The 15919-nt window shown below is 29.2% G+C and overlaps 1 protein-coding gene across 2 annotated transcripts in view; it reads left to right on the forward strand.

The window, feature by feature from the left end:
* Positions 1-9497, forward strand: part of LOC142333899 (jmjC domain-containing histone demethylation protein 1-like) — a 102858-nt gene extending 93361 nt beyond the window's left edge. For both annotated transcript variants that reach the window (XM_075381491.1, XM_075381492.1), the window contains exon 4: positions 6836-9497. In XM_075381491.1, the coding sequence (XP_075237606.1) occupies positions 6845-9451 (2607 nt within the window). In that variant the 5' untranslated portion in view covers positions 6836-6844 and the 3' untranslated portion in view covers positions 9452-9497. The remainder of the gene's footprint in view (positions 1-6835) is intronic.
* Positions 9498-15919: the final 6422 nt, after the last annotated feature.

The raw sequence follows: 15919 nt of genomic DNA on the forward strand, positions 1-15919 counted from the left end.
ACTTGGCTTACTTTGAACAATAGACTATCGTGGAATGTCCTTATTATTAATCTCAAAAAGCAATTATGTGTTTGTACAAATAGATTCTATTATTTAAAAGAAATATTACCCAGTCAGAGTTCTGAAATCGCAATATTATGCTTTTGTATTGTCAAGGTTAAAGTATGGGGTTGATATGTTGGGGTGGGCCGCCTATTGCAATATTTTTAGATCTGTCTATATTGCTCAGAAGCATGTAGTTTGTAGTGGTAAAAGTAGACGAAATGAATCCTTCCCATTATTCGGAGGTCTTACCACTGCATTATATTTATTTCTATAGAATACTAATGACATATTATAAAGGCTGTAAATATTCCATAAACACAAAAATAAGACATTATAGCTCAGTTATCCAACCAGAAATACTTTACAGATGCGAAACCATATTTGGACCGTACCAGACAACATTTACCGAAAAACTGGAAAAGATTGAAAGACAGATTCTACGACAATGCATCAGGAAAAAACATTAGTAAAGATGGGATTTGGAGAATTATTCCAAACGAAGAGATTTACAAAACTATCATCCCGATAACTAATAAACTAATAAATTTAGAAAGAAGAGAATTTCCTTTCTAGGACATATTTTCAGAACGGAAAAGACCAGACTTATCAGACGGATAATCAAACTTTTCTGGAACAAGAAAAGAAGACCGAACAGGTTATACGAAGTACAGAAAGACATGGAGGAATTAGACATAACCCGTAAAAACCTAAAAACGAAAACCGGAAACTAAGAGAAATTAAATAATAAAGAAACAAGATTCCTATCAAAACCCAAGAAAACAATAAGCCGGGTGTACTCTGAACAGGAAAGAGGAAGAAGATCTGAAACCCTTAGAAATTACTGGCAAAAAAGAAAAGCTGAAAAACAAGAAAACAAAGAACTTGCCAAAAAAATGAACTAAAGTGATCCATTATGGTCTTAAAAGTAAAAAAAAAAAAAAAAAAAGGCTGTAAATAATATAGGATCTTTGGTAATTTAGTTACAAGGCCTTTGCAACGAATGGATAGGGTAGTTTCTTTTAGGCCAAGAATTGAGTTATTTAATTGTTTTTATTCAGACTTCGATCCAAAACCATGTAATTGCTTAGCAAGGGAATTTAAAATCATGAAAGATTCTAAAAGGTTTTCACTATTAATTTACAATTGGTTGTTGTCAGTTGAAGATGTAGAGATTTTTTTTAACTAATTGACCTGTGATTCTGGGTGGAATCAATGACTCTGAAAATTTCATATTTTTATTATAATTATTTTTCTTTCGATTTTGTCTAGGATTAATTTCATTTTCACTTTTACCTGCTGTATTCTTGTATTGTATTTATAGTTCTGAGTTATTTAATATCTGTGCATAAATAATCTTGTCACGAGTTTGAAATTTTAGCACTGCAAGACTTGTATCGTGTAATTAATTTTGTAATCCACCTCGAAATCCACACTTGACCATTTTACAGATTAATAAATGTTCACTTTTATTATTTTACTTATGTTGTTCGGTTATATGTTTATTAAGCTTGTGTTTTAAGAATTTATTACTGATTAATTTTATTTTCACTATATTCAAATTAAACTACAGTGAATTCACTACATATTACATTGGATAGTGTGGCTGTACATTAAACCAACAGATACAATGAACAACATACATAGACACATAAATAGGGTCAATGTTTGTAGATCACCTCATGAAAACAGAATAGAAAACAATAAAAAAATATATAAATATAATATAAAATTTTGTCTCACAAATTTACTAACATTAAATTTTTTAAGATTATGTATTGTTCAATTATGGACATAGATTTCTTTTAAGAAAATATTGAAATGAATATAGAGAATATAAAAGTTCAGCTGGAAGTAAGTAAATGGACATGTGCAAAGAACCTGCCTAAAGGCAGATGATTATGATAATGGTTTTAAGATGAGATTCATTAATAGTAATGTTGCTTCTCCAAAGAAAGTACTGTAATTAGCTCTGATAAGTCCTTGGGAAGAATTATAACATTAACTTCGACGTATCCTTGGACATGTTTTATTAGTTTTACAAATCTGTGACTTTACAGTTGATTTAAATTCTTACAGATGGATACCATAGCTCTTGTTAATGTTTAAAACCAACTCTGTGATTTTGGCTTGGAACTAGAACAAGGCTTTTAATAATCTGATGGTTTATTTGTTAATAGTTTTTAAACAATTGTTCAAAAATTAGAATATTTTCATGCAAAAAACAGCATTAGGTGTCCTACAATTCTTCCCTCCGTTGCTCTTAATTTAGTTGATGATACTGATGCCACAGATACAATAGAATATCTTTGTGATTACAACAAAGTTATATAGTTTTGTACTGTAAATAAAACTTTTGTATTGTAAATATTATTTAATCCGATTTAAAAGAAATAGAAACTATATTGTATCTGTATATGTGAGGGTCATTCAGTAATGTAAAGACACAAATTGTTCTAGAGCTAAAAGCGTTTAAAGTAATCAATGTGACATTTTTACACTACTCAACATAATCTCAAACAACATTTATACACTTGTTGCATCTCCAAATCGATTTATTTATCCCTGCTGTAAAGAATTTTTTTTCTTTATGTTAAACCAATTTAGCACATTTTCTTTAATATCAAAATTGTCATTACTTCATACCAAATAATGTCTCATTGAACAGACTAAACAAGTGGAAATCCATTGGGGCTAAGATCAAGATGGTACGGTGGGGGTGAAGTAGTACTTCCAGGTGCAATTTGTAGATTATTTCTCAAGTTAGATCAGTTGTGTGAAACCAGATATTATTGTGAAGCAGAATATGATGCCTTTGCGATTGAGATCTGGGACGTTTTTCAACAACACTGCCTTTACTTTGTTAATAAGCTCTTCACAGTAAAATACGCACTGTTTATTGATCTAAAAAATCGACAAAAGATTGTTGTCATTATGATTTTGTTCTGAATTTTTTCTTACAGGTGAACTTTTGTGTGCTTTCACTCCATGCCCTTGTCTTTGTGATCGGTTCAGAATGGTAAATCTATGTCTCATCATAAGTTAGAATACTGTAGAAAGAAGCTTCAATGCTGAAACCATTGTTCTTGCCCTTGCAAAATCTTGTTTTCTTACGGTTATCTGTTGGCTCTCTTTGAAACCGTTTTCAACTTATTTTATAATAGTAGAGCTTGTTGATAAAAGTTTTATGAACTATGTATCTCAACACTTAGTGTAATTTTTCAACTGATCTTCTTGCAAGTTCCAATGCTGGAATTGAAACTTCAACTGGAATCCAGAAACGGTACTTGTCAATCGCTATAGTTTGACCATCTTTAAATTTATGTTTCTGCTTGTAAAGATTTCTGCAATTCTTACAACTTTGTCCATATTTTTTGGTCATACAAGAATAAAATTAAATGGTTTCCACCTTAAAAAAGAAAAAAGAAAAAACAGATCACTGCCTACTTTTCAACTAATAAATAAACAAGGATGTGCCAATATAAAATGGAGATTTTGAGGTTATAAACAAAACAATTTTAAAACACTGGAAGTCATCACAGGATTACCAAATTACTGTTCTGAAAAGTATCATAAACCCCCTAACAACTGTTTTTCCTACGTGTCGTTAATTACTGAAAATAACCCTAGTGTTTTTTTTTTTTTTTTTATTTGATGATAATATGGACACTTTGGTGTCCTGAAGTTTCCCTTGTGTTTTTTCTATATTTGTTGGTAATGGTTCAAGGAAGAATATCATGAAATCTTAAGTGAATGAAATGCCAAAAATATTTGTTATATTTTTTTTTCATTTAGGATTTTGTGTCAAGATCATAAATGTTTATGTAACATGTCTTATAAAGAAAAGAAATGGAGTAGTAATTCTTTATTATTTAATTACAAAGATATCTTTATTTAGTAGCTTCATATATTTAATATTATTTCATATGTTTGTATTTAAGTAATTAAAACAAACCTTAATTACATTTATTTTTATTTCGTTGTACGAAATAAAAGAAGTATTGTTAACGGGGAAAGTTTCGGTTTTAAAAATTCAATGGAAATATCCATTTTGACCATCCCTGAAACCATTTTGAATAGTTTCGGCATGACTTCTGTGCCTGTGTATTAACTCAAAATACACAATAACTCAAAAACGATTAGCCATAGGATGTTGAATTTTTGGATTTAGGACTGTTGTAATATCTAGTTGTGCACAACTTCTTTTAATTGCAATTAACTGGACAAAAGTGTCAAAAAATGTCCAAAATGCAAAAGATTTGGATTTTGGGCTTCTTAACTGTAGTAATACGCTGTTATTGAGAGATTTTCAATGATATATCATAAGTGATAGTTATTTTCATTGGTTCCAGAGTTCTAGCCAAATAAAAGTTTAATTAATGAAATATTTGGATCTTTCAAGGGAAAGGGGCAAATTGGTTCAAATCAGACTTCATCTCCCTTTTTTTTTACCTTTTTTTTTTAATTTAAATATATTGACTTAATAATAATTATTAACCTCTGCTTGTAAAAAAATGTCTACAATAAATAGTAATTAAATAACAAGTTAAAGTGTTATAGTCATGATACCAAAGAAAGCAGAAGCAGATAAATGTGAAGAATACAGAACAATTAGCTTAACTAGTCATGCATCAAAAATCTTAACTAGAATTCTATGCAGAAGAATTGAGAGGACAGTGGAAAAAGTGTTAGGAGAGGACCAATTTGGTTTCAGGAAAACTATAGGGACAAGGGAAGCAATTTTAGCACTCAGATTAATAGTAGAAGGAAGATTAAAGAAAAACAAACCAACATATTTGGCATTTATAGACCTAGAAAAGGCATTCTATAACGTAGACTGGAATAAAATGTTCAGCATTTAAAAAAAATAGGGTTCAAATACAGAGATAGAAGAACAGTTGTTAACATTTACAGGAACCAAACAGCAAAAGTAATAATTGGAGAACATAAGAAAGAAGCCGTAATAAGAAAGGGAGTCCGACAAGGATGTTCCCTTTCCCTGTTACTTTTTAATCTTTACATGGAACTAGCAGTTAATGATGTTAAAGAACAGTTTAGATTCGGAGTAACAGTACAAGGTGAAAAGATAAAGATGCTACAATTTGCTGATGATATAGTAATTCTAGCCGAGAGTAAAAAGGATTTAGAAGAGACAATGAACGGCATAGATGAAGTCCTACGCAAGAACTATCGCATGAAAATAAACAAGTACAAAAGAAAAGTAATGAAATGTATTAGAAATAACAAAGATGGACCAATGAATGTGAAAATAGGAGGAGAAAAGATTATGGAGGTAGAAGAATTTTGTTATTTGGGAAGTAGAATTACTAAATATGGACGAAGCAGGAGCGATATAAAATGCCAAATAGCACAGGCGAAACGAGCCTTCAGTCAGAAATATAATTTGTTTACATCAAAAATTAATTTAAATATCAGGAAAAAATTTTTGAAAGTGTATGTTTGGAGTGTCGCTTTATATGGAAGTGAAACTCTTGATGGACGATCGGAGCATCTGAGAAGAAAAGATTAGAAGCTTTTGAAATGCGGTGCTATAGGAGAATGTTAAAAATCAGATGGGTGGATAAAGTGACAAATTAAGAGGTGTTGCGGCAAATAGATGAAGAAAGAAGCATTTGGAAAAATATAACTAAAAGAAGAGACAGACTTATAGGTCACATACTAGGGAGGTGTTGCGGCAAATAGATGAAGAAAGAAGCATTTGGAAAAATATAACTAAAAGAAGAGACAGACTTATAGGTCACATACTAGGTCATCCTGGAATAGTCGCTTTAATATTGGAGGGACAGGTAGAAAGGAAAAATTGTGTAGGCAGGCAACGTTTAAAATATGTAAAACAAATTGTTAGGGATGTAGGTTGTAGGGAGTATACCAAAATGAAACGACTAGCACTAGATAGGGAATCTTGGAGAGCTGCATCAAACCAGTCAAATGACTGAAGACAAAAAAAGAAGTATTTTTCAGAAAAGTCATGTGGTGTCCACATCAGAATTTTTGCTCTTGATTATTCCTTGAAACTATATATTTTATTTTTCAATGTTTATCTTTGCCATATATTTCCTCTAACTTTGTCAAGTTTTAGAATTATTTTTTTAAATTATTATCTTTCTTTTTTTCAAATACATGGTATAGCTTTCCATTTTATGATTGACTTTTTTTCCGGATGTTTTTCATTCTGGATTTATTCAGTAGCATTTTTGTTTCTACAGAATCATTTATTTTTTTGCATTTATGGTTTCATTGGACCATTGTAGTTATTCTGCTCTTTTATTTGTTTATTAAGTTCACAATTTTTAAGTTTTCTTGATTCCTGATGATTTTTTATCCTATTAGGTCCTGATCTGTTCATCTTTGTTTGAAATTTTATATTCTTACCCTTCAATTTTTCTAGTTTCTCTGTTTTCTCTTAATCTCGGATCCAATTCTATAATATTTTCTTTGAATTCCCTAATCCCAAATTAGTTGTGTTTTCTGTTTTTATAGTTTTTCTATTATCTGTCTAATCAATGTGTCTTCTGCCATTCTTACCAAATGTCTATAAAAGGAAATACTTTTCATTTTCATCATGTCAGTTATTGATTCTATATCTCTTTATAAACCACCGCATTAATTTTACAACTAAAAAACTTAAAAACATATTAAGTATACATGTATAAATAAATCAAGCCCTCTCTTGATTAAAAAATTATGATTTGGTTGCAAAATTTGATCTGTCAGGATGGTATATTATTTTGTAAAGTATATTTTTAATATTCTGTTTTTCTTTTGTTTGCAGTTAATCAAGATGAATAAAGGACATAATAATGGTAGAAACATTAAAAAACGTAAATTAAGGAATATAAAGAAAGATAAAAAATTAAATTACATCAATGATGATGAATTCATGAATAAGGATAGTAATAGTAGCAGTGGTAGTAGTTGTAGTAGTAGTAGTAGTAGTAGTATTAGTAGTAGTAGTAATAGTATTAATTATAATAATAATAATTATATGAATTACGATGAAAATATTAATGAAGATAATTTAACCAGTTTTAAATTCAGCATACAGGAAAAATTAAAAACAGATAAATTTTCAATGAATAATTATGTCATTGAAATGAACAACGGTAATGAGTTTACAGTATCTTATCTGGAAGAACACGGTTTTAACAAGCCGTTGTTGTTTAAAAATCGTAATCACGAATTAGGTTTAATAGTACCAAATAAGAATTTCAGTATTAATGATATACGATTGTGTGTTGGTTCATATAGAATTATTGATGTGATCGATGTTAATACACAACAAAGTATTACAATGACTATGAAAAATTATCAAAAATATTACGAAAACTCAATAAAGACAAAATTATTAAATGTTATATCATTAGAATTTAGTCATACCAAGTTGGATCAGTATGTTGTACAGCCAAGTATAGTAAGAAAAATCGATTGGGTCGATACGATATGGCCTACATATTTAAAACAAAAACAAAATGAAGCTACAAATATTATAGAAAATATGATGTATCCCAAAGTACAAAAGTATTGTCTGATGTCAGTAAAAGGTTGTTATACAGATTTTCATATCGATTTCGGTGGTACATCGGTTTGGTATCATATAATAAAAGGTGAAAAAATATTTTGGTTAATACCACCGACTAATAATAACATTAAATTATATGAAAAATGGATTTTATCGGGTAAACAAAACGATATATTTTTTGGCGATGTAGTCGACGAATGTGAAAGAATTATATTAAAATCTGGTTATACCTTTTTTATACCTACTGGTTGGATACATGCTGTATATACACCGAAAGATTCAATAGTATTCGGTGGTAATTTTTTACATAGTTATAATATTGAACAACAATTACGTATAGCAAAATTAGAAGAAACAGTACACGTCCCGAAACAATATCGTTATCCATTTTTTAATGAAATGTTATGGTACGTTTTAGAAAAATATACGAATACATTTTTAGGTAAAAGTCATCTTAAATGTAACACAACAAAAAAAACAAATTCGTTATTGAAGAAAAGTGAAAATATTAATCTTAATGATACATTTTTAAAGATATTAATTGACGGTTTAAAATCAATCGTATTATATCTTCATAGTTTACCGGTTAATAAAAAAAATGTGCCAGATTTAATAACGGATCCTATAAAATTAATAAAAGATGTACAAAAATTAGTAAATATGTACGGTAAAAGTGATGAACCAAATCTTAATAGCAATAATACCCTTTTAGCAAATAGTAATGATATAAAAGTCGTAAAACCATTAAAGAAGAAATTATTGAAAAATGATGATGATAATAATACTAATAATAAAAAAGTGAAAACTAGTAATTTGAATCACCATCGAAGACGTACACGCTGTAAAATATGTTCAGCATGTCGTGAAACTGATTGCGGTGAATGTATGTTTTGTAAAAGTATGGTTAAATTTGGCGGTAACGGTAGTGCAAAACAATCTTGTATGAAACGTCAGTGTTTACAACCAGTATTACCAAGTAATTCAAAATGTATTATATGCAATTGTAATGTAATTTTTGTTACCAGTGAAACCAATAATTTATTAGTTACGACGACAATGGTGAATCAATCTATAATTCATGACAGTAATTTAATGGAATGTAGTATTTGTTACGAAATATCACATCCGTATTGCCTTTTTTTAGAATCACCACTATTAAAAACAATTGTCGGTTGTGAAATTAACGATGATTTACCAAATAGTTGGCGTTGTCCGAAGTGCTGTAAAGATAAAAAACATTTAACGACATATAAACCGAGACATTTTCGAGCACGTTCTAAAATTTGTGATCGTAATTTAAATGCTAATAATGATAACGGTGATGATAATGATGATGATGATGATGATGACGATGATGATGATGATGACACTAAAAGCGATAATAAACGATTAAAAAAGATTATTGGTAATTGTAATAATACGAAAAATAATGGAAAAATTATGGAAGATAATGATTTTAATGAATTACCATCTATGTGGCGTACATCTACACAGTTTTATAATTGTATTTCAGATGATTATTGCGGTTCTAATATTGTTGATCCTGATAAAAATTTATCGTATCCACAATTTATTGACGATAATAAAACTTTTCTTATATCAGTAAATAATTCTGATTTGAATAATATTAAAAGTGCTAGTAATAATAATTCTGATATCATTAAAAATATCAAAGTTCAAGATAATAATTTATCGACGTTAATTTTACTTGATAATGATGATATAGATTGTAATTTTGAACTAAATAATGATTTATCAATGAAGGAGTTTGCTGCCGTTAATAATAATTGTATTAAACGAGGACATTCATTAATTTCTGCAAACGACGATGATGCTGACGTATTAATTAATAAAAAAAGGTTTTGCTAACTATTTTTGTTTTTATATATACTTTATAAAATGAATTTAAAATTAATATTACTGTAATATTACTGTGAGTTTTTTAAATGAAATATAACCAATTTTTTTTCTTTTTGTTTTTGCAAATTTATGTATATTATACATGCATACATACATACAAAAAAACAGGTGCATTTGCTTTTCTCGGTTGAGAGAACATGTTGAACCTCAACTGTATTTACATAGTGAACCATGCATACGGGTTAGATTTCTAGGTATGTTGTTTTATACAAACACCTAACATGGGTAACATATTTTAAGGAGCTGAAGATAAAAGTCTAAAAAATTTTAGACTTGCTGAGAGTTCTAACACCCGTTGGGAAGCATATATACATGTAGCCAAGCTACCAAAGCTTTGGTCTGTTCGCATTTGGACTACGGCTGCATGGCTTATTTGTCGACAAGGGCCACCACACTAAAAATGCTTGATGCAGTCCATCATTCATTCATTCATCTTGTCAAAGGTGTTTTTCACTCAAGCCCTATGGTAAGTCCGCTGATGGACAGTGGTGAGCCATCTCTTTGTAATAGAAGGAAACAAATGATGTGCTTTTATGTGGCTTACATTAAAACGCAACAAACTCCGACAACCTTTAATGTGGTATTCTCAAACGAGCATGTTAATCAGGACCAGGAACAACAGAGATCTACTGCTCCGCTGGGCATCAGGGCTCGGCCATTTCTCTACTTGTACATTTGGGGGTCTTTTTTGAGAAACTAGCTGAAAAAAGATTGATTTAGCTTTGTTTTTACATCAGATTTTGTTATTTTTCAGTTTCCTTTGAAATGATGTCACAATCCCCCCCTACCCTCTACATTTAAAAGTTTTGATTTTCTGTCCCCCATCATCCTGACAGTCTTTGTGTGCTTAGGGTGCGGTGGTCTTTATCAAAGAAGTAGTTCATTTCTTTTATAGGAACACTTGCTAATTTTTTTTTTTTTTACTGTATTTTAATTAGTTATTATTTTATTTCTAAATTTTAAATTAAAGATACAAATTTTTATTATTTTAAAGCTAATTTTTAACCAAATATTTAAATAACTACCATTCTCTCTACAATTTATTGGCTGTTAATTCATCAGTATTTTTCAGTAATCAGTTCATTCTAAATGCTCAAAAACACTTGTTGCTCGAAACAATCTAATTTTGTTGTTATAATGTTGAATCCTCATGTTCTTTTTCCATTTGATGTCCAAATTTAGGTAAAATTTTTCTTCAATATCAAATCATTAAGGTTAAAGGAAAAACATTTTTAAATGACAAAATTAAAGAAATCATGAGTTCTATACATTTTAGTTTTAGAATTTACCAGTCATCTCAATAATTATTCATCCCCTAACAATCTTTTAATAAAAAACATAATTTAGGTTAGATTCAACCAAGAAGGGGTATTATAAGAAATAATAAATGATTCCTTTGCTTGACAGCCTTGAACTGGAAATTCTGCTTACAATGCCAACTGTTATAAATACAAAGGACACTAAGAAAATTTTGCAGTACGATTTTATTTTTTATAATTTTTCAAAATATTTTCCACCGCACATTATATTCTTTTTCATCCTTTGAAACCAATCTTCAAACACTGCCATGTTTTGTCAGAGATTTGGGCATACTTATTGTCTGCAGCCCTTAGAGGTCATCATCGCTCATAAAACGTTTCCCTTTCAGTCTGTTCTTCACCTGGAGGAACAGCGCAAAGTCACATGGAACAAAGCCAGAACTGTGAAGGGAGGGTGCTGTAGCAATTTTATTCCAGTGCTGGCGAAATACTTGAAGTGAACTTCGGAGCATCATCATGGTGAGAAACCATATGTCTATCCTTAGAATTGGGCATAGTTTCTTTGATAACTGTAGGCTGGCATTCCTTCATATACCACTTCCCTATAACTGACTTCTGAGTTCACAACCACAATTTTCTTCTTTAGTAATCTGGATTTTTCAAACAGCTGTGTTCCCATCAGTTACAGACAAACAGACAAAGACAGTCAACCTGACTTGATGAAGCATCCTCAAAGTCAAAATTCCCTCTTTTCAAACTCTCGTACCATTTAAATATTGTTATACAATGAGGACAATCCTCTCAAATCACAGGTTCATTTACTCAAAAACTGATTATCACTTAACCCACATGTAAAATTATCTGGTAATTGATCAATTTGTTATCATGATATCACTACTTCGTTTTACCAATACAGTTAAAATGCAGTGACTATAGGAGATTACCAACATGCTCTACAGTGCAAGTTGGGATCTGTCTAATTAGTGTATAATTACTAGTAAAAACTGTGATGATCCATTTGTATACTGGAAAACTTTTCTAGTGCCCTTTGTACATACTTGCACTAATAATTTTGAAATTATTGTCTCATAAATGAGTGTTTCTTGATTTTTCTATATTTTTTAATCCAAAAAGTTCCATTTAATAGACAAAAATTTTTTTTCCATTAATTTGAATCTTTGATAAAAAAAATAATAAATATTACTTGCAAAGCTCATCTACACTTAAGTATTAAAACTGTTAAACTGGCTACTTGAAAGCTTACAAATGTTTTGTTAAACAAAGCATATACAGTCCAAACACTAAGCTAACAATGATTATTTTAGAATAATAACAAAGAAACACTGAAATCTTTAAACAAACTGTTATTTATAAACAATAATTTGTTGAAATCTGCTTTTTATATTAATGGATTACAATAAGAATAAAAATGGTTACAATAGTCAAATTTAACAATTTTAAAACTAAACTTTTCTACAACTAAGATATAATCAAATCTGGCATTTAAAGGTTTAAATTAATTAAGCTGGTTCAGAATGTTTAAGGTTATAAAGTTGCATTCTCAAAAAGTTTGTGTTGTGCAATTCCATAATGCATATAGTGGTTAGATCCAATTTTTTCACAGAAATATTAACTGCAGAATATTATTCAAAAATTATTTATTCAAAAATTATAAATTTTGTAGCCTTACTTAGAGTGAAACTGCTAGTTACTACACCAAGAAGAGGGTGCTTATGTTGCATGCCAATTTGACAACGAAGTTGTTTGATGAATCTTGTTGTAATGACCACATAATTTCTCACAGACTAATGGCCTCCACACCCCAGATCTCTCACGATCAGTTTTTGTATCAATAGGTTCATTTGAAAATTTTCAATAATCACCTGCACACCGTGAATGAATGAAAATAAAATATTAAAAACCGTATCTCTAACGTAATGTAGCAACTATAAAAAAAAAAAAAGTTACACTGAACATGAAGACTTGAGTGTTGATATCTGCATCGATGCTAAAGTTGGAACATTTTAAACATTTGCTGTGATATGTTTAACAAAAAAATTAATTAAATAAATATACTCTGTTACTTTTTAACACAAAAGCTACTCAAGTTGCTTCCTACTCAGTTCAACTGAGTTGAAACTTTGCATGAACATAGTTCTTATACCAGGTAAGAACATAGGACTTATGTTATGAAATGTTTCACAATTTAAAATGTCAACTATTTTAATTACGTTTAGCAATAACTACTGGATTATGTTCCTTGCCGATTCAACTTTGTTATGGCCAGATTGTTGGTCATGTACAGTCATCTCCTCATGGTGTATGTTGGGTAATGCTAAGAACCATGCAAAATAGTTTTTTACCCGTAAGAAAAATTGGTTAACCAGCTATAACCACTTATTTTTAAGAAGGGGAGTTACTGAAACCCCATATACTTCACATCACTTATGATTTTGAGTTACTGTTGCCCTAAAAAAATTACAATAAATTATAGTTTGGTACTTACGTGTTAATGCCACCGCAGCTACAGCTTTATTTAAAAACAAAGTAGTCAATCGGATTTCGGTGGAAAATGGGCCGATATAGAGTTGAACATTGATTCAAAACAGTCTCTTTATTAATTTTAATAAATGGTTATTTTATAAATATAATTTAACCAAACTTAACCTACGCTTGCTTTGCTCGCTAACCTTGACTAATTAACAGGAGTGTTTTGATTATTTAAATAATAAATAATTGCAATAATTACGGAATTTATTAAATAAATACTCGAAAAATTACGGTGTTAATTAGTCAGGGTTAGCGAGCGTAGGTTAAGTTTGGTTAAATTATATTTATAAAATAAATAAATATAAATAACCATTTATTAAAATTAATAAAGAGACTGTTCATTTTCCACTGAAAATGACTACTTATAGTAGTACCTATAGTTTTTTTATAAATTGTGCAGGCTTTAATGATTGAGTTAAGCAATTATATTCATAAGAATGTTTTATATAATAAAATTATTTTTTCTAAGGGAAGTTGTCAGGAATTTCATAAAGCATAGTTAAAATTTATCTCTTATAAAATATATCACAAAAGAGAGGAGATGTTTTCCTCTTTTAGATACTTTAGAAATGCCTATGTGCATTCATTGGACCAACCGTTGTGACAAAAGATTAAATTGTACCAACCGTTGTGACAAAAGATTAAATAATGTAAAGGACTTTCTTATAAAGAAAAATTCTCTCTATGACAAAAAAGAATAAACCAATCAATTCAGAAAACAAAGTGGTCTAAATAATTTTTACATTTCTGTTCATTACTTCAACCAAATTATTTTAACCAGATTAAATTTTAGATCAATTATGAAATTTTAATAAAATTCTTAGGGAAACAATTAGAACCATTCGAAATTAAAAGAAACAAATTAAACCATTCGATCTCTCTTTAATTTTGACCTTGAAAAAGTTGCAAGCATTAAAACTAAATCCATAAATACAAACATTCTGGCCTTAGCAGACAATATTGTAATTTTCCCAACAGATACAGACAAGGCTAATCAAAATTCAAAAACTAAACATGCGTAAGCAAAATTTGTCTTTAAATTTCCTTACGAAAAAACCTAACTGGTTTTCCAAACTCAAACTCTTAAATTTCCAACAAAGAAATAAGTAGAGTTCAAAAATGTAAATATTTAGAAGAAATCATTACACCAAATATAACTGAAAAAAATGGGATGAAGAATAGAGTATGAAAAATGGTAAGTTCTTCTCACGAAGAACATTTACAATAAAAAAATCCCATCATATAACTTAAAATTGAGATACTACAAAACTAGCCCTACTAGAAGTACTGTATACGGCAGAATGTTTCAGATTTTTTTTCACAACAAGAAATAGCAAAAGTAGAAAAAAGAATTAAGAGAAATTTACAGACCAAAGTATGAAAATAGGGAATTTAGAAATTAAAAAGTGAAAAATAAGTATACAATTATACAGAAAAAAAAGGACTTAATCTGGGAAAGAGGATTACAGTTTTGTGGACATTTATGCATAATGAACAACCAAAGATTGGCAAAACAAATGTTTAATTTCTACGTAAAGCACTGGTTTAAAGAAATCTAAAAATAGAGATAAATTTAGAAAAGTGATTAGAGAATAAATTTCCAGAGAGAAAGAAAAAAAAGCGTATAAACTTGAATAGATGGATGGAAGAAAGGAGGCAACAACAGAGCAAAAGAATGAAAACCTTAAAATATACAAATGTGATCTGTAAAAGAAAAAAAATAGTGATAATTAATTAATTTAATTTATAATAATTACTGATATAATTACTGGGTAGCAAGGTTATAATAATTTATCAGATTATGATGCAATGTTATTACTTAAAAAGGAAAAGTAATTGTGTAATAAGTGTTTGTAAATTAGATAAAAAAACACTTATTATAACAGTACATTACAACCCTATGAAATAAAAATAAATCAATAAAAATATATATACTACAAATAAATATTAAAAGTTATCACCTAGTTGTTTTATTATTGTAAAGCAACAACTATTACATTACTAATAACATTTGTATATTGTATTTCGATAAAAATTAGGCCATCACTATGCCTTATTATCTGTACGATAAAAATTAGGCCATCACTATGCCTTATTATCTGTACAAGTAATTTGTTTTTTATGCATCTGTTTTATGGATGATATACAACTTTTTTTTACATTTACATCGCATTTTTTTAAAAAATACATTAAAAAATGTATCCTGAAGGAAGTAATGATAATGATCATAATTTAGATATAATAAAAGAGAAATTATTTTTTTTTATATGTAATGTTTCAAAAATTTTGTTAAAGTTGACTAGAAGAATTTGAAAAAGCCATGGTAAGATAGGTAGATCTAACCAGAATTTGAAAAAGCCATGGTAAGATAGGTAGATCTAACCAGACACCATCTTTGTCTGGATTGACTGTCTCCGGATATTCTTGAATCAACATTGGTTCTCTAGTTTCATTTCTTGCATCATCATACTGGCACAGCAGTAACTTTTTTATTGGAGCACACTGGGGTACTTGTCCTGGTTGTTATAAAAAAAGAGCTGACTAATAACTGTGGATCTTTTAGACAAAACCTAATTGTTTTATAAAAATCAAACCACATGAAAATGGT

Source organism: Lycorma delicatula, chromosome 13, assembly GCF_047948215.1.
Source record: "Lycorma delicatula isolate Av1 chromosome 13, ASM4794821v1, whole genome shotgun sequence".
Lineage (NCBI taxonomy): Eukaryota > Metazoa > Arthropoda > Insecta > Hemiptera > Fulgoridae > Lycorma > Lycorma delicatula.